The following is a 19,162-nucleotide window of genomic DNA, read 5'->3' as shown; positions in this document are numbered from 1 at the left end:
CCCCCCCCAACTGTACCAGCTATCAGGTGGCACACAGCTGCCGCCAGATAACACCTCTGCTGGAGGCTGGGAGTGTTCCCTTCCCCCACCTCTTCCCTCTGCGGTTCAGAGCTCTTATTTCTCTGTTCTGCAGTCCCCCACCCCCACCCAAACTGACTGGATTTGTGCCTCAAACATGGCAGCTCTGGAGATCTGGAGTCCACATTGCCCCTCCCAGCCTGGGGCAGCCTCGAGGCTCAGCCCAGGACAGGAGACAAGCTCTCCTGGAGGCCCTGCCCGGGGGGCCTGCTTTGTCGTAACATCTTTTGGATGTCCTGTTGACTGGGCACAGAGATGACCTTGGCTGGCAGCATCAGGCTCCTACAGGGAGAGCTCAAATGGGGTGTTTTCTGTGCCCCTGTCTCCTGCTGAATGCCACCCCGTCTCTGGCACCAGGAGCCAAGCAAAGCCCTGAAACGACCCCTCCTCTGGCAGCCCAGACCCTCTGGGTCCCCTAGCCAGGGAGTCTTCTCCTGTCTAGCTCTGTCCCCAGCCCCTGCCCAGGCCCTCCCGCCCCCTCCCTGCTCTCTTGTCAGGTGTGTACCCCCCTGTGGTCCCTCCGAGGGTGGCTGTGCTCTCCCTTCATGCAGGGAGCCCTGGCCTCTTCCCACAGAGCCCTGGCAGCCCAGGGCCCAGGGAGCAGACCTCAGCCTGGCTCCCTCGGAAGCTGGCTCCTTTGGCTTCTCTGCACACCTTCCCCACCCCTGCTCCTGCTCCAGCCTTTCATTCTGTGCCCCCTGAGATTGTTACCTGCTCGCCAGAGAGCAGGATGGGCCCCCTTGCTCATCCCCTGCCCAGCACACCCAAGGGCCTCATTTTCCTCTCTGGTTGGAAGCACACAGGGGCTGAGAAACAGCCAGAGGCGGGCAGAGGAGGCCAGAGGGAGCATGGTGGGGGAAGGGGCAGCCGAAAGGGGGCCAAGAAGAGAAGGAGTGAGCTGCTGGCTTCCCGCTCCCGCCTCCCCGCTCCTGCCCCAGCCCAGCTAAACGTGCCCTGTGTTGCCGATTCCTCCCCCCAGGCCCGGCTTCTCTAAAGAAGTCAGGAAAGCTGGACTTCTGCAGTGCCCTCTCCTCTCAGGGCAGCTCCCCGCGCATGGCTTTCACTCACCACCCGCTGCCTGTGCTTGCTGGAGTCAGACCAGGTGAGAAACGGGGGCCCCGGGGGGCAGTGGGGGAGGCGACAGAGCGCGCCAAGGGGCAGCTGGCCTGGTGGAAGGCAGGGGTGTCTGAGTGGTCTGGCAGGCTGCGGGCCCAGGAATCTTTGAGAGCTGCCCGGCCCGGGGCCTCCGCACCGTGTTCCCTGGCACCTCCCACGCTCCTCACTCCTCGTGTGCATCCCTGAGGGCCTGTGTGCTTGCGCGTGAGTGGGGGTGTGTGCACGTGTGTGTGCTGTGTGCGGCACAGGCCTGACTGACTTGCCCTCTGACCGCAGAGGCCTCAGGCCTCTCCTGCCCTGGTCTCCTCTCCTACCCGCCGTGGGTGGGTGCGAGAGCGCAGGCTTCTCCCTCTGCCTGCCTTTCAGCTCTTCTCTCCCAGCTCCTGGCCAGCCCGGGTTGGAGTGGGGCACAGAGTGACAGGAGCACTTGTAGGAGGACAGGCTCCCTTCTTGGGACCTCCCGGCTCCTTTCCAGAAGAGAAGGGCTAGGCCAAGGGGACCTCGGGTGGCGCCGGGGCTGCTCTGCACGGAAAGAAGCCGCCCGCTGCCTTGGGGGCTGTTCTCTTGCTTCAGTTTCACCCAGAGAGGGTGCTTGAGGGGAGAACACCTCGGTGTTCCCCAGGGGATGGAATCAGGCAGGAAGTTGTGAGAGCTGAGGCTTCAGCATCACCACTCCCTCACTTGTTTTTTCCCTTCCTTGGCACCCATCTGGCAGAAAGAGGCCTGGACTTTTTCTGGAGACTGCCCGGTGTCTGCCCACCGTCTCCAGGGCCCTTCTATAGGACACAGAGAACAGCGAGGTTTACGAGGTTTACCTCCCGGCTTCCTCCTTGGGGCCTCCTGGCTGGGAGCCCAGAGGCAGCCGGCACTGGGGCAGGGCGTGGTGGCCGCAAGGTGGGGGCGGGGAGCCCAGGCCCTCTGCACAGGCAGCGGGAGGGCAGCAGGCCGCCCCACTCAGCTTTTATGAACTCCAGGGAGAAGCCAAGTTTCCTTAGCCCCTAATGAAACCGAGAGCAAGAGCGAGCTGATTGGAAACAGACGGGAGGGGGAGGCCTCGGCAGGCTGGGGAAGAGCTGGGGCCTGTGCTGGGGTGGGAGTTGTGTGTGCGAGGATATGTGTGCAAGGGCTGAGCACACAAGAATGTGGCCTGGGCAGCAGCGGCAAGGTGCACACCTACTCTCACGCAGGGGCCATGTGTTCTCATGGCGGGGCGGCCTGCGCTGGTGCGGGTCGTGTCTTGATCCAGGGCCCCAGGAGTCCTCTGCCTCCTCTGGTACCTTGCCCTGGCTCCCACCCAGGCACTGGACCAGCAAGGCCAGTGAGGTGCTCGCCTTGGGCGCAGAATGTCCGGGGACACCTTAAATCTCAGTCATCGAGATAAATAATATTTTAATGCCATATTTTAAAAAATTAGAACTATTGCAGAAAACACTTGAGCAAATATCAACCTTTTTTTTTTTTTGAGGACGATTAGCCCTGAGCTAACAACTGCCACCAATCCTCCTCTTCTTTTTGCTGAGGAAGTCTGGCCCTGAGCTAACATCCGTGCCCATCTTCCTCTACTTTATATGTGGGATGCCTGCCACAGCATGGCTTGACAAGCGGTGCGTAGGTCCACACCTGGGATCTGAACAGGAGAACCCCGGGCCACCGAAGCGGAACATGCGAACTTAACCGCTGCCGCGGCACTGGGCTGGCCCGTAAATATCAGCATTTTAAACAAAAGATAGGACTGAGCCTGCACTTGCACAACCCTGCCTTGTGCCTCACCTAACCCTGGCCCTGGTTCCAATCAAATTTATTTACAAAGACAGGCAGCTGGCCTGCGGGCTCTAGTTTGCCAATTTGACTTTTTTTTTTTTAACATTGCATTAAAATGTAATTTCCCTTGATTACTGAGTTTTTTGGCGCCAGAGGCCAGTGCCTCGCTCTCCTCACCCTGAGCCCGGCCCACTCCTGCCCCATTCTCCATTTTTGTCAGGACTCTCAGTGCTCTGACCAGCAGTGCCCTTGTCTTCCGTGCCCCCCCCCCCGCCCCCCACCACTGCCTCCTAGGCCCTGACGCCCGTTTCCTCCCGCCCACGTGCACGCAGGGAGCCCCCGGGCCACGGCGTCAGCGCTGCATTTCCCCTCCACGTCCATCATCCAGCAGTCGAGCCCCTACTTCACCCACCCGACCATCCGCTACCACCACCACCACGGGCAGGACTCGCTGAAGGAGTTTGTGCAGTTCGTGTGCTCGGATGGCTCGGGCCAGGCCACCGGACAGGTGAGTCCAGAGGGCCCTGGAGCCCGCCACAGCTCATCTCTGCGTCTGTCCATCTGTCTCAGGGCTCACAGAGAGAGGGCCCGAAAGCCAGGAGCCATCTGCGGCTGGAGCAGCTGAGAGCCGGGAGTGCCGAACGCCTCGTTCTTCTGGGTCTGGGGTAGGGGTCTGTGTGTCATGCCTGGGCCTGCCCAGCACGGTCCACCGAGCGGCTGGGCCCACCTTGCTGGGCCTCCTTGCCCTCCCCAGGGTCTCTGTTTCCCCAGCGGGAGTGTACCCGTGATCTGTCCAACCTGGGCCCCGGTCCCTTACCTCCTAACACCTGTCTTAAGCCTCAGGGCTGCAAAGATTTGGTAGGGTTCTAGACTCAAGGTTGCCCAGCCTCAGCACTATTGACACTGGGGCTGTTCATTCTCTGCGGTGGGGGGCCGTCCTGTCCTGTGCACTGTGGGGTGTGGAGCAGCGTCCCTGCCCCTGCCCCCATCGCAGCAGCAGCACCGCCCCTCCGCAGTCTGAGACAGGGAATGCCTCCAGATTTCACGTGTCCTGGGGGCATCGTCCTCCACGCGGACTGTCGTGGAGACTCCCGTTGGCAGGACTCGTAACAAGGGTTCTAGGTCAGTTACGATTCTGGAGTGAAGCCCTTCTGCTTCTCAGTCTGGGAGAGAGACTGGCTCCCCAGGGAGCTCGGCTGCCCTGCTGCCCTCCTCTGTCCACAAGCCTGAGGGCTTGGTCACTGATGAGCGGAATCATGCGGCTGTTCAGCAAAGGATTATCCCTGGTGGGAGGAGGCCAGAGGTGACCCTTCGGTGGGACAGTAGTCCTTGCTTATTCCCTGGGAGACCACGCGGGGTTGGGACACGGTGGTCTCTAGACCTCTGGGAAGGTTCCGGAGCCCCAGCAGCACGCTACACTATGAGAAGGCCCAGTGCCTTTGCCCCGAGCCGTTCTGGTCTGGAAGCACTCTGTGAGAGGTCCAGTGGGGAGGATGCTCGAAGGGCCACGGTGGGGAAGGGCGTTCAGAAGCCCCCGCCAGAGGCAGTCCAGGGAAGGCGGCAGGTGGCCCTTGGCCTCTTAGCGCAGTGCTGCCTCAGGGTGCTGTGTGCAGAGCAGGCATCTGCTATGTGCTGGGGTCGTGATCCAGGGCAGGACCTCGCTCGGCGTCCTCACTCTCACTGTCCACAACGGAAGCTGGTCCTCTTCTTCCCCCTGCACTCCCTCCTTCCGCTTTCCTCGTCTCCTTTCCCCCTCTGCCCTGCGAGGGTTTCTCTTGCTGCCTCTTCAGCTCCTTAGCACCCTCAGAGCCTTGCCTGTCTCTTTGGATGGGCTCTGTCCACTTTGAGAGGCATGGAGGGAAAAGTGGATGTGACCCCCGACAGCTATTGCCCTTCCTTCAGAGACACCGGCAGAGTCTATGGGAGCTGCCAGCCTGTGTCCCAGCTCCAAGGAGCCTGGGGGGAGTATGGATCAGGGAGGCCAGACATCCCGCTTTGCCCATTTTCTCACGTCCAGAGGCAGCTGGGGTTTGGAATCAAAAAGAGATCGACCTGGGGGAGCAGTTTAGCCCAAAGAGCCACCCCTAATGCACAGGACCCTTGAGAGTGTGGGTCAGTCCATCCCTGGACATCCTGACAGCTGGGTCCTGAGCTTCTCCTTGACTTGGCCAGTCAAGATTAAGGGCTCACTTGGCCTAGAAGGTTCTCGTCTTGAGGCAGGTGCTTGCTCCGAGTCGACCATGGACAAAATGCTGCAGACAGGGGTGCAAACAGCCACCCTGGTTAAACAGAGAGTCTAGCCCAGGTGGGGCCTCTCTGGGTTTCCTCCTGTGGCCTGTTGTGCCCAAGGTGGTGGCAGGGTGAGGGGAGTGAGCCTGCTCCGTGGGGCCCAGCTCCTGAGAGGGGGCCAGAGACGGCACCATGCTCTGGAGGGGGCACAGCCGGCCGCGGGTGTGGCAGCTGACCTGGCAGCAGGCTGTGCTAGCTCCGCGACCACCTCCAGAGCAGCAGTTCTCAGTCTCAGAGCACACGAGAGTCAGCTGGAGGCATCGCCAACGCCCAGGTGCCCGGGCCTCAGCTGATTCTGAGTCAGCAGGTCTGGGGTGGGACCGAGAAGCTGCATCTCTCTCCTAGTTCTCAGGTGCTGCTGCTGCTTCTGGTCAGGGGACTCGCCTTGAGAACCACTGATCTAGAATCTGAAGTTACAGATCATATTTGCAGAAAAATATATGCATACAAAAATTTCACAATTTGCAGACAGGTTTCCAGGTGCCCCTCTGGCTCATCCTCCGGCCCCAGCATAAGTCCCTGATGGAGGAGAGCCACATCAGCGAAGGCCGAGGGCAAATGGAGACACCACTTGGTGGAGATGCAAAGGGCAGAAAGAGGATGCCTGGTTAGCTGCATTTCTGGCAGAGAGAAGAGACTGCCAAGCGCACGTGATGGAGGAGCTGCAGGCCCGATGGGAGAGCATGACTCTGGGAGGCAGGAAGCGTGGTTCCAGCTCAGCCTTGACCACCAGCGCCGGAACGGACAGCCCTGCGTCTGCATCTGTTAGAGGAGAGTCGGGAGCTCTCCCGGGCTCTAGGTTCCTTCTAGCTTTGAACTCACAGATTGTAAGGCACTGAAAAATCACAAGACCATGAGAGTTTTAAAACCTCAACTTGTTCCCCAACCAGAGCTAAGACATCCTAGCCTGGCTGGCAGTGGCTTCTAGAAACTGAAGGTTGTAAATCCCTGAGTTTCAATGTCCAGCCGTATTGGGCTGGGATTTGCTTTATCAAATGGGATTAGTGATTTTGATCCTCGGAGGAGGAGACAGGCTCTCAGGACTAGAAGGAGGCAGAGACTGCCATGTGGGAGCAAGAGCTGCCTGGAAAGCCCCTGTGTCCCACCGCTGGGGGCCCGCGCTCAGGACGGCCTGGAGAGAAGAAGCGAGGCTGCGATCTGTCAGGACTGTGCCGTTTCCTGCTCTGATGGAAGAACGAGCTAGGAAGCAGACAGGCCATGGAAGTCAGGGCAAGCAGTTGCTGCTTGTAACTCAGCATCGCTGCTGCATGGCCGCAAACCCTTGCCCTCTGGCCTGTGCTCTTGCCTGGGACCGAAGGGTCTGTTTCTGAAATGACACCTGGCACAAAGGGGCTCCAGCCCAGGACACAGTTGGGGGCCAGCAGCCACTGCTCACTTTTGTCAAGGGCCTTTGAGTGGGCAGGGAAGATAAGTAAAGGGAACCATTTGGAGGGACAATGTCAGACCTAAGTGCTGATCATAAGTGAGGGTTGGAGGGTGGAGCAGCCAGAGCTCAGAAGGGCATGGTCCACACAGCCGCCCAGGGGCTCTGTGGTTTGAAAGCGCAGCGAGATGGACTAGTTGATTTAACTCAGTCAAGGGAGCTTGAGTGCTGCACACTTGGGCCATACAGAGGTGACGTTCTGCTGGCTGGTCAGGGAGCCTGGGGGGTGGCCTGCTTCGAAGGCTCCAGTGGAGGTCCAGAGCATCCCAGAAGAAGAGGCAGAGAGAGGTGGATGGTGATTCAGGGAATCAGGCCGGCCCCCTCGGTGGGGACGTGTTGTCTGAGCAGGCCTCGAAGGGTGTGGGGAAGGGTATTCTAGACAGATGGTTCTGCAGGGAGCCAGTGTGCAGCCCTCACTGCTTCGGCTGTGTTCTGGAAACCCCAGTCGGTTTGCAGGGGCAAGTCCTTGTGGGGAGGGAGTGCAGGGGCGTGAAGGTGGAAGACCCTGTCCAGCTGCACCTTGGGGACCTTCAGTGCCCACCTGGGAGACTGTGTTTTGCAGCAGATGCGGTCGGAGCCGTGGAAGGTCTCAGGGGATGAGAGAGGTCTGAGCTCCTTTGCATTTGGGGAAGAGGTTGATGACCCTGCTGGAAAGAATCCACAGGCTCCCTGGAGTCAGACAGACGGGGCCGTGAATGTCAGGCCTGGCCAGTTACAGCCGGGGCTTTTGGGTAAACGACTTCACTGTGCAGGGCCTCAGTTTCCCCAGTTGTGGAGGGGGAGAATAGAGATTCCCCTGCAGCAGGGTTTCCCAGCCGCAGCGCTGTTACAGTGTGGGCCGAGGAACCTTTGTCCTGGGGCCCGTCCTGTGCATTGTGGGCTGTCGAGTGGCATCCTCCGCCTCCACCCACTCGATGCCAGTAGCACCCCCCGGGTTGTACTAACTAGAATGTCTCCCGACGCCGTCAGTGCCCCCCGGGGGGCAGGACTGCCCTTGAGCGAGAACCACGGCCTTGCGGGCTGGTTGGAGGACTGGACACAACATGGGTACAGTGCCTGGTACAGAGCTGGGCACCGGGGCACTGAGCTGATGGGCACACTGTTGGCAAAGGGGAGACCCCTCGGGAGTCTCATTGTCCCAGTCCAGGCGCAGCCAGTATGGACAGAAAGACAGTTGGCTGGAGGCATCAAGGGGGTGGGCTCCGCGGGCTCGCCCGCCAGTAGGAGGAACAGCCCCCGCGCCTCCCACTGCCTCGGACCTGGGTGGCTGGGAGGGGCCAGTTCAGGATGAAGAGCTCTGGCCCGGCCCCCTGAGCCTGGGCTGCAGAGGGCATCGAGGGCACTGCCCAGAGCTCCAGGGAGGTCTCTCCAGGGAGGCTGTGCCTGCAAGAGGCCGGGGACCTTACCCCTCCCTGTGGTGCCGACGTCCCCTGAAGCCCGAAGGTTGCTGAACGCAAGGCCACGCATGGGGCCTGGAGGAGGAAACTCAAGTTTGAGGCACAAGAGGGAATAAAGGACAAAGAGTGGCTCTGGTGACCGGTGTCCCCGCTTCCAAGGGCATCGTACAGGGAAGTCCGCTCGAAGAACCCCACGGGAAGCAGAGCTGGCGGCGATGGATGTTCCTCTCAGGCTGTTCTGTGGCAGATAGGCCAGCACCCGCTGTCGGGCTGCTGGAGCCAAGGGCGACCCCCCAGTGCCTGGCGTCCCCCCAAGGCTGTGACGTGGGGCGGACGTTGGCCCGCCTGTGGTCCTCGATTGGGTCAGCCAGCCCTACCCCATGAAGGGAGGCACGCACGTGTTCTCGGGGGCCGGCAGGGGGCCAGCTGGCGCATCTTTCCTGCCGTAAGAGAAGGTCTTCAAGAGCGTGCGCGTTCTAGGTGCAGCTGCTCATATGTCTAGGTGGCACATTTTGGTACCTAAAACACGTTCCCTAAGAAATAAACCACCCATCGGACACCCCCCTTCCTCCCTCCCACAACTTCAAAAGAGGACCACAAAAAAAAAAAAAAAAAAGAGAAACACCCGAGAGACCAAATAGAGGCCTCACACCCTCACCCACCCGTGCCCCGGAGGAGAGGACCCCATCCTGCATCTTCCACCGGGAGCGCCCGCTCTCAGGAGCGAGCTGGCGCGGCCGCGCAGGGGGCGTGTGTCTGTGTGTGATGTGCCTTCATGCGTCACTCTATTTATGTTGTTCGCAGCCCAACGGTAGCGGCCAGGGCAAAGTCCCGGGGTCATTTTTGCTACCGCCGCCGCCTCCAGTGGCCAGACCTGTGCCCCTTCCTATGCCTGATTCCAAATCCACCAGCACTGCCCCAGACGGCGCCGCCTTGACTCCTCCATCACCTTGTAAGTGGACGATGAAACCGGAACCACAACGCCCAGCGCCCCGGCCCATCCAAACAGTTTCACTGCAAAAAGACCCCTCCCACTGCCAAAGCCCCCCCGACCCAGAGGCCACGGAGCCTGCCACCTGGACAGGAGCAGAGCTGACCCCCCAGCCACGGCCTCCTGGGCCTCAGTCGCACCAGCCAGCACCCTATGAACCCCGGCCTGCCCGCTGCTCCCAGCTGGGGCCCCTGGCCCAGGCCCCTCCTCGGGGGGGCGGGAGGGGTCGCACAGTGGGGCACGCAGGCCAGGGGTGCTGGCCGGGGTGGGAGGGGGCAGGGAGGCGCAGCCATGCCATCTTCATACCTGATTGCTGTTTTTTTCGTTTTTCGTTTTTTTGTTTTTTGATTTTTTTGTTGTTTCGTTGTGCCCCCCCCACACCGAGAAAATTAAATGTGACCAGACGGCGACGCCACCGCCACCCCCTTTTTTGCCTTGCCCCTCACCTCCATTCTGGGGCCCTGGGGCCTCTGGAGGGGCAGCAGGCTGGCCCCTGACCCCTCCCCTTCAGTCTCACATTTGGTTTCTCGTTGTTCCTCTTTTTTTTTTCCTCCCACCCCTTCCCCCCTCTCAATTCCTTCCCCAGGTTGGATGTTCCAAGGACAAGGGAGGGCTCTGGGCCTCGGCTTACTTCATCTCTTTCTCTCTCTTTCTCTCTCTCTTTTTTTTTTTTTAAACCAGTGACAAATTTTGTCAAAGGGAAGAGAAAAATCTGAGTTGAGAGGCCCGAGGTAGACCCGACGTGAAGGGCAGGAGAGGCGGAGAGCGGGCGGGCGGTCTGCCGTTGGCGGGGTGGCGGGCAGAGCTGCGGGTACTCTGGGGGCTGCAGGCCGCAGGCCAGGACTTCCGGGCAGCGGTGGGAGGGGCGGCCCATCTCACCACTTCTCTCGTCTCGCGCTCTCTGTCCCACCTTCTTTCTCATGGTTTGAGTTATTTTCCCCTTTCCATCCTCTTCATGTCATCTTCCCATCTGCATTTACCATAAAACAAGTCATGGTCATGGTCATGGGAGGTGGGCAGGGTGGGGGAGGGGGAGACCAGGCTACAGTGTGGCGGGGTGGGGGGTATTCTAGACAGAATCTGGTGAGCACAGGGCCCATGGGGTGTATCTGGTGCAGGGCGGCGTGGGGGCCTCCTGGGCAGCTTGTGACATTCCTCATTTCCTCTGGGGGCATCCTCCCTCCTGGGGGGCGGGGCAGGCTCATTCCCTCCCATAGTGCTCCAGCTGGACAGGCCAGGAAGAGCTCAGGGGTGTGTGACCCATTTGCCCCCTCAGGCCCCAGAACAGCTTCCCCCAGGCGTCCAAGCCCTGTGGCTCTGCCACTGCCAGGTCCTCAGGCCTCCTCCTCCTCTCTGCCTTGGCTCATCTCGGGCTTTGGGGACCACAGGACCTGGTGCAGCCATCAGAGGAGGGGAATGCCTGCTGGGCCCGAGCCTTGCCACCCTGGACCCAAGACGGCAGCCAGCCCCTAGCCCCTTTCTGACTCCGTCCCCTGCTCAGCCCTCCATTGGGCCTCTTCAAGTTCCCCAAGCTGCTGGCCCAGTCCTTGGGACTGCCCAGGGTGGCCAGTGGGGTAGCACCCAACTAGCCGCCCTGGTTGGAGCGGTGGCATGGCTGAGACAGCCTTCCCCAAGTTGGGTGGGGCCAGTCCGCCAGGGCCCTTCCCGGGCCCTGTTCTCCAGACCTGAGGGGGCCAGTGGGAAAGCAAAGGCCTACTCTGGGAGCTTCAGGATGAGGGTTTCCCCCGCCCTGCCCGGTACCTGGTTAGGGGACAGAACTGGGTCCATGGGACCTCAGCCGAAGCCTCCAGGGCCCCTCCCTCACCCCAGCCGTGAAAGAGGACATCGGCTGAGGCAGAGTGCCGGGTTAGTGAGAGGACGAGGGGTCCCTCCGGCCTGTCCTGCCCACGGCCAGCCTCAGCCTGGGCAACGTGGTCTAACCCAGTCTCTCCCTCTCTCAGCAGCCCCGAAGGGCAGTGCCTGGCAGGGCCCCCAGGTCTCACAGGGTCTCCCCCTCTCTCCTCTGCCCCCCACAGCATTCGCAACGACAGGCGCCTCCTCTGCCAACCGGTTTGTCAGCATCGGACCCCGGGACGGCAACTTTCTGAACATCCCACAGCAGTCTCAGGTAGGAGGCCCCGCCCACCAAGGGCAGGTGGCTGAGCAGGCAGGGCGGGGCGTCCTGGGGCAGAGAAGAGGTCCTCAGGGCCAGTCCTGGAGCAGGGCCGGGCAGGGCTGGAAGGCCCCGGCTTTTGCACGCCCAGCTGAGCCTGTCTCCCCAGGCAGCCCCCAGGCCCCCTGGCTAATCAGCTAATTGGATAATTAGCTCTGACAGCCTGGCCCTGGGGAAGGCGGCCAAGGACCCAGGCTAGAGGCGCTCTGGGCCAGGCTCGGTGCAGCAGAGAGGGAAGCCCGGGCCGTCAGGAGGACAGCGGCTGCCTCGTTGCTCTCCTCCTGCTTCAGGCTGGAAGCCCTGGCCCCCAGCCCTCCCTTCTTCCCTGGCTTTGGGTGGGCCGGGCGAGGGGTGGAGGAGGGACAGAGCCGGCCTGCTGGGCCACGTGCCCAGGGACTCTGGCACCAACGGTAGGGCAGGGCCCGTTGCCACCTGGAGGCCCCTCCCCCAAGTCCCCATGAATCCTATTAGAGGGGAGGCCAGGCTGCTGGAGCCCCCAGTCCTGCTCCCATCCACCCCCAGGTCTCACAAGGAAACAGCTCCCCCACCCCTCCGCTGGAGGCCCCTGGACCAGGCCCCCTCCTCCCTGTGCCTGTCCCCAGGAGGCTGAGAATAGCCTGCAGAGCCCAGGGCCCCAGGGTGCAGGGAGGAGTTCCCTCCGGGGCAGGGCAAAGGCAGCCTTTACAGTGTAGGCTTTCTCTGAGAAGCACATGCAAATATCTTCCTCTTTTGCACATTTTACAAAAACACTGCCCTGTAAAGCCCGGGGCCCTGGAGGCTCCCTCAGCCCCCGGAAATCCACCTGGGCCCTCTGGGCCGGGGCCACCTCTTCAGCTCCTGCTCCCTCTCTGCTCTCTGCTCTGAGGCCTAAGTCCAGAGAAAGTTGGTGGATGGAAGTTTTGTGTGTGTGGTTTGAGGTTTTGGTTTTTTTCCCTTTTCCTTTCCCTCCCTCAAAAAAAAAAAAAAAAAAAAAAAGCCAAAAAACTTTGTCAAACTTCAAACTTCAGAGCTCCCTAGTGGCAAGGAGGGGAGGGGAGGAGAACGTCAGCCCCCTCCAGCTTCCCACCCCCTTTCCCCAGAGTCACGTCTGACCCGTCTGGTTTCCAGGAGCAACCAGACATGATGTAACACCCAGATGAACTTGAACTTGGGGGTGTTGAGAAGAAAAACAATGGCTTGGAGCAGGGGCTGGAGCCAGCCCCCTCTGTTCTGTGCCAGGGAGGCCGAGAGAGCCCTGCTGGCAGAGGGCGGGAGGGGGTGCCAGAGGAGGGGACGCAGGCCGCCTCCCCTCCCGGCTCTGGGCTGGCACCAGGCTGCAGGGCTCCATTGCGCCGCCCGCCTCCCTCCTGCCTCCGGCCGGCCGCTGCCGGAGCAGCTCTGATTGTGCCCCCTGCTCGCTCGCCGCCGGGACACTGCCACGAGCCCTCCCGCTCACCCTGTCTCCCCTCCATGTGCTTCCCTTCTGCACTTTCTCTGCTCACTTTGCTTGCGCTTTGGGGCCAAGTCTGAGTTTGAGGCAAGTTTGGGAAACAGTTTTTCTCCCCCTTGTCCCACAAGGAGCCCGGGCCTCTGCCCGCCCTCCCACTCAGAGTGGGCAGGTGTGTTTGGGGGGTGGGGTGGGGGACCGGAGCCCGCCCAGCTGAGCTGGGAGCCTTCGGGCCTGGGGGCAGGCGGGCGGCTGCAGCGGGCGCAGGGGGTACAGTGGGGGGCGGTTTCCACAGTAACCAGTGACTTTAGCTGATCTCTGGAGCACCAGATGGAGACAGAACAATAGAATGAGGGAAGAAAAGAGAATTTTAGCAATTTTGTCATTCCCTGGGCAGCGCTTTTTACTTAGTTTTAATCAATTTTGGACCTGGCTCAGGAAGCAGGGAGGAGTGAGCAGAAAAAGCCACTCCGTGCTTGGCAGCAGGTCCCCCACCCTGGGACCCAGGGGAGGTGCCGGGGAACCGCGCTAGAGCTGCCTGTCTCCCTGACTCCAGGCCTGGAGTGGCCTCCCGGGCGTCCTCCTCTCCCTCCCAGGGACTGGGCAGCTTCAAGCGGCCAGAGCAGTGGTGTAAGTCTCCCAGCGTAGTCTTCCCTTGGGAAGGGGGTCCCAGAAAGCGCCAAGGCCTGAGTCCCCAGGGACGGGGCTTGGGGGTCTCCCCCAGGCAGCTCCCCACCTCCTCGGGCCTGGACGGGAAGCCCCGGAGGTGGCTGCTGACCCAGCCCCCACTCTGGGGCCTCAGGCCCGGTTCCCCCCACCCCTTGCCAGGCCTCGGGGAGCCTCCGGTCGGCCTCCGGGAGCCTGTGGTCGGCCTCTGGGAGTCGATGGGATCGCACTTGGGCGGGTGCTCCCAGACTCCGGCCACAGCGGGCAGGCTGCGCGCTGCTGTCCAGCAGGGGCGGGGAGGTCAGCCTCTGCCGGCCCAGCAAGCCGCTGCGCCCCCGGCACTGCAGCAACCCTGCCCTCGGTTCCAGAGGCCCTCCCTCTGCACCCTGCAGCGCGGTAGCCACTGGCCCCAGGTGGCTGCTCAGACTTAAAGTGAAGAACTCTCGGGAGGAAGGGTTAGTTCTTTGGTCACACTAGCCACGTTCAGGAGCTTGGCAGCCACGTGTGGCTCCAGCTGCCACATGAGACAGCACAAATGGAGGACACATCCATTGTCTCAGAAAGTTCTAGATGATCTCCAAGGCCCTTTCTGACTCTGAAACGCGATGATTCCATCTCCCGGTGGATGACAGCCCACAGTACCAAACCCAAGCTTTGAGGGGCAGGTCCAGCCTGCAGGCACGATCTGTGTGACCAAACCAAGGGTTTTGAATATTGGAAATTTTCACATGGAATTCTGTTTGGACTTTGGCTTCTTTAGAAATGCTGGCTGATCTAAACGCCCAGTCCCTCATCCCAACATGGGATGAGGCCCAAGGCTGGGGGCAGGCCTTCTGGCCACCACAGACCCTCCCTCCCCGGGAGCATCGACTCTCAACCGGCCCCTGCAGTGGAGCTCCGCCCCTGCAGGTCTGAGTCTGTGACCCAGAGCCTAGGAGAGGCCCTGAGATGCATTTTGAGGGACCCCCATTTTGCCCCCAAGGGTACCACCAGGTGTACCCAGGCACTGTAGAGCATAGAGGATCCCCCCTCGTCCCCCCACTGCTGCCCCTGGACCACGGGGTGGGGCCAGAGCCTCTGGTGGAGGGCGTTGCCAGGCAGCCCAGTCCTGGGGGTCCACCCTGGCTGTTTGTGCTGAGCGGTGGCCGAGGCCTGTTTGTGGGAAGGCAGCGCCCCCTACTGGCACCCTGGGGGACCGGACGCCAGCCCCAGGGAGCTTCAGGCCCTCCCCAGTGCCTGGTGCCCTGAGGGTAGAGGATCCGACACAGCGGGGCCCCCCGGCCCCTCCCCCCGGCCTGGCACTGCTGGGGACTGAAGCCATGTGGTATGTCCCCCTCCCCAGCCTTTCAGCTTGTGGGACCTTGGCTGGGGTGTACAGACAGGAATTTCTGCTTTTAATCCAAAGAGACAGAAAGAAATCTCAGCAAGGAGCTGGATCACCCCCACCCCACTCTCCAAACTCCTCTGGGGACAAAAGCTGCAGCCTGGCATCCTCCCCACCCCCCAGGACCCACACAAAAACCTAAACAATTGGAGACATGGGCCAGATCCCAGGTCTATGCCTGTGCCAGCACCAGCCACAGGGGTCCCACCCGCTGGGCACAGTGCCCTGGAGAAGGCCAGCTGGACTCTAGCGCTGGGGGCAGGAGTCCCATAGGAGGGCCGGACAGAATGGGCATGTGCCTCTGCATGGGGCACCCCTGGAGCTGGGCCCTCCTGGGGCCTCGGGCAGGCGGCCTGCTGTCCCAGGGCAGGTGGGAGCGAAGGGAGCTGCCCCTCCCGTGTTCAACATCGCCTCTCTTTTTGTCCCATTTCAGTCCTGGTTCCTCTGATAAGATCAACAAAAGAAATGACAAATTGAAAAGAAGAGGTTCCTCAAACGGGGGGAGAAGAAATTTTGAGACGTGGAAAAATCCCCCAGCCCAGCCCAGCCCAGCCCAGCCCAGCCCCACCGAAAAGCAAAAATTAGATGTCGTCAGCCACTCAGCCCTTCTCTCCTCCAGCCCGGGGAGCCCTGCAGGCCCCCAGAAGCAACCCAGCTCTCGGAGAGCCCTCAGAAAGAGGCCTGGGTGGAGCTGTGCACCAGCAGCCAAGCAGAAAGAAACACGCAAACAGACTCTGTCAAGTTGAGGACAGAAAGAAAGAAGGAGGCGGCAGACCTGCCTTCCTCCCCATCCCCTCCCAGCCTTCTGGGGAAGGAACGGAATCCCCAAACCAAGCAGCCAGCACGTTCCGAAGGGGCCTGTCCCCCACCCTCACCCTTCCTAGGGGAGCCCCCCCCTCAGCCAGGGCCGGAGCTTCACTGGGGAGCTCGGAGGAGCAGCTCGTATGGGTGATGGGGTGCAGATCCAGATCCAGAGGGTTCTCCCCTCCAGACTCCACCCCTCGCTCCCTCTCTGCCTGGCCTCTGGTTTCTTCCTCAGCTGCTCTGGACTGGCAGGCAGGGTGGCCTCCACGTGCCCCCGCCCCACCCTCGGGCTAGAAGTCCCCTGGGTGGGCAGGGGCATCCCCTGGAGCTAGTTTTGTGCTCCCGGAAAGGAGGGTGTCCCGCCATGCCACCCTGAGCCACAGGGGCAGTTCCCGGGGCCCCAGACCCCTCTGTACAGTCCATAGGAATAAGTCGAATGCTCCCAATGGCCCGTCCCAGCCTGGGACAGACCCCTCTTCCCTCTCTCCACTGGCAGGCCGGGAAGGTCGCCCTCCTGCCACGCCATGAGCGCGGGAGAGGCGGGCCCCAGGCCCCCTCGTACCCCACTCCCGCATGCAGGTGCCCTCGCTCTGCCCCATCGGGCGTGCCCCTGCCCCTCACGCAGACAGCCCTGCTGTGGCCGGGCCGGAGAGTGGAGCAGAAAGGGGAGCCCGGAGCCGAGCGAGGAGGATGAGGCAGCTGCTGCTGCCGTCAGCTCAGCTGCCACCTGCGCTAGGTAGGCGTCCTGCTCACCCACTTTCAGTTCCTTTGGAGGGTGTTGGGGGTCTTCCTTTTTCAAAAGTGTTTCGGAGCTTTCTCTGTCCCCCGCCCCCACTTTCCCCACCACCCTGCCCGCCCGCCGGGGCCACTTCTCTCTGGATTTCAGCTGTCAAGTCTTTACTCTTTATTTAGGGGTGGGGCATTCATTGTTTGGGTCTCTTGCTGTTGCAGTTGAGAACTCCTCCATTTGAGCAACTTGGGAACAATTTGGCAACGCACCACAGGAAGTAGCTCCCCCACACACACAGCAGACCCCTCCTCCCCTAAGGGAGGGTTGGGGGCCTGTCCAGAGGGTCTTCAGAAGCCCCTGGGAGGGAGGGGAGCAGGCGCACGCCCGGCCCCTCCAGGGTGTGACTTGGCCCCTCTGGCTTGTCTTTCTGTGCCTTACTCCCTCCTCCCTGCATCTCCATCCTTGGCCCCCTTCTCCAGTCCTTGTGCCTCTCTCTCTCTCTGTCTCTCTCTCCGTCTCTCTCTTAACTGTATGAAAACACAAAGCACAGGTCAGGATCCTCTGAAAGTCAGTCAACCCAACATTGCACCGTAGGGGTGGGTTCTGGGCTTTATTTATTGTGAATCTGGTTTGTGAGGCTGTGGCCCCAACAGGCCTGGGGGGAGGAGGGAAGGAGGGGCAGGAGCAGGCTGGGAGGGGACGAGGGCCCTTACCTGGGACAGCAGGGGCCAGTGAGTGGCGCCTCCTCCCCAGCTGGAAGCCACAAGGTGGCTGGCCCCAGGGGTGGCTTTTGTCCGAAGGTGAGTGGAGCCCCTCCCCCATCCGCGTGCCACCCTCGGGGAGGACCGGGACTGAGAAGCAGGGGACAGGGGATCCCGGGGGAGCCTGGGGGGGGGGGGGGGGGGGGGGGGGGGGGGGGGGGGGGGGGGCCGGGTGGGCCGGGCGTGACGCGCGGTCAAAGTGCAATGATTTTTCAGTTTGGTTGGCTAAACAGGGTCAGAGCTGAGAAGGGGGCGGAAGGGACCCCCTGCCGGCCGCACGCGCCTCTTCCCTCTAAGACAATCGGGCCGCGGGCGCTGCGGGGCGCCCGCCCGGGCGAGGTCGGAAGCTGCAGGCCAGCTGGGCCGGGGCGGGGGCGCGCCGGCGGGCTGCCGGGCGGCGGGGGCGGGGGCCCTCCTTCCCCAGGGGTCGTTGTGAGGGGCAGGCGAGGGGCGACGAGGGCGACAGGAGATGTGGGGACTTGTTAGAAGAGAAAAAAAAACCCACAAAAAATATATATGGGGGAAATGAACTTTTTTTTTCATTGAACCAAGTGCAATGCATCAGAGAGTTTTCCTATCTTTGTATGTTAAGAGATTGTTAAGAAAAAAATTCTATTTTTGTTGTAATGTCCTCGCGGCTCTGGGGACGCTAAAAGAACCGGGCCTGCCCCGCCCTGCGCGGGGATAACGAAAGCTGAGTGTTTTTTCCTTTTTTTTTTGTTCGTTTTCTTTTTTTTTTTTTAAGTCGTTTTCCTGCGTTGACGAGGATGATCTGGGGTTTTTATTTGTTTCGTCGTTCGTTCTCGGTTTCGGTGGGAGGGCTGAAGGAAACGTTCACATTTTAGAGTTAAAAAAACACCTCGACGTTTAAAAGAAAAAACCAACACAAGATCAAAAAGGAAAAGGACGAGAGAAAATTATTTTTAAGATAATTCAACATAAAAACCCTGGTGCTTCTTACATTATAAAGTACGTTTTAAAAAACCCACAAACTATTATACATAAGTTTATGAATCAGTTAAATACCCTGCACTTGTTAGGAACACGCATATCCCTTCTTTGTTGAGCTTAACGGAACGGGACCGCGGCGTGCGCCCGGCGGCTGGGCTGCTCTGGCCGCGGGTCTCCCCGGGCGCCCCCTCCCCGGGGCCCAGCGCCCCCTCCTCGCCCATCCCCGTCCGGGCACGGGGGCGCGGCGGGGGGTCCCCAGCCCCCCCCCCGCAGAGGGCAATGCCAACGAACAAACGTCCCCCCCCCCCCCCCCCCTCCGCCCCGAGCGCCCTTCTTTGAGCCAGACGCCAACTTGACCCTCACCAGCATTATCAGGAGCGCGCTCGGCAAGTTGGTAGTTTCCTCCCCCGCTTCCCCCGGCGCCCCGACTCGACATCACTCCCCCCTCACCCCACCCCACCCGACTCCACTGCACCCCACCCCACCCCCGTCACCCTCCGGGGAGCACGGGGCAGGCTCGACGCTCCAGGACAGGACCAGCCAAGCTGCCAGGTCGATGCGCCCAGGCCCGCGCCCGCACGCACGCACGCACACACGGCCCCGCACACAGCCCCCCGCCCCCGCGACTGCCTTACACACCCGCCCCCGCGCTGGCCGGCCGACCTAGTGCCTTGTTCTCACCCCCGTGCTGGCGGAGCGGACGCCGCGCTCTGGGTCCCAGAGGGGCCGGGTGGCTCAGACGACCCACCACTTCCCCACCCCGACCGTGCTGAACGGACCCCCCCACACGAGAGAAAATAAAGGAGCAATAAAGTTACGAGAACTTTCGTCCCCCAATCGAGAGCCCGAGGGGCACCCCAGCCCCGCCTCTGCTCCCCCCCTACACACCCTTGGGGCGCCCCCCCTTTCCCCCGCAAGCCAGCCTGGGCCACCCCCGCTTCGGCCCCTCCCGGGAGATCCGTGCGCCCGACCAGCACCAGCATCGCGGACCGCAAAGGCCGCCCGTCCCGTCAAACAAGTTTCTTCTTAGGCTAAGAAACGCAGTATATACGAGTATCTCTATATATAGTACTAATGGATTTGGTGTGCTTCCCCCTTAGCGTCCCTGTCCCTCCGCTCCTCCGCCTTCAGCCTGGTCTCCCCCTCTCTGCCCCCCCCCCCCCCCCCCCCCCCCCCCCCCCCCCCCCCCCC

The 19,162-nt window shown here is 61.6% G+C and overlaps 1 protein-coding gene across 5 annotated transcripts in view; it reads left to right on the top strand.

Moving 5' to 3' along the window:
- NFIX (nuclear factor I X) overlaps positions 1 to 17,868 on the top strand; it is a 91,626-nt gene extending 73,758 nt beyond the window's left edge. For 2 of the 5 annotated variants that reach the window (XM_046684846.1, XM_046684847.1), the window contains exons 7-11: positions 1,058 to 1,180; positions 3,288 to 3,463; positions 8,890 to 9,037; positions 11,113 to 11,204; positions 15,159 to 17,868. In XM_046684846.1, coding sequence (XP_046540802.1) covers positions 1,058 to 1,180; positions 3,288 to 3,463; positions 8,890 to 9,037; positions 11,113 to 11,204; positions 15,159 to 15,173 — 554 coding nt within the window. In that variant the 3' untranslated portion in view covers positions 15,174 to 17,868. The remainder of the gene's footprint in view (positions 1 to 1,057; positions 1,181 to 3,287; positions 3,464 to 8,889; positions 9,038 to 11,112; positions 11,205 to 15,158) is intronic. The other 3 variants (XM_046684849.1, XM_046684850.1, XM_046684851.1) reach the window with 3 other exon arrangements.
- The last annotated feature ends 1,294 nt before the right edge of the window (positions 17,869 to 19,162 follow it).

The sequence above is a fragment of the Equus quagga genome, chromosome 14 (genome assembly GCF_021613505.1).
Source record: "Equus quagga isolate Etosha38 chromosome 14, UCLA_HA_Equagga_1.0, whole genome shotgun sequence".
NCBI lineage: Eukaryota > Metazoa > Chordata > Mammalia > Perissodactyla > Equidae > Equus > Equus quagga.
This window is presented reverse-complemented; position numbering and strand designations above follow the sequence as displayed.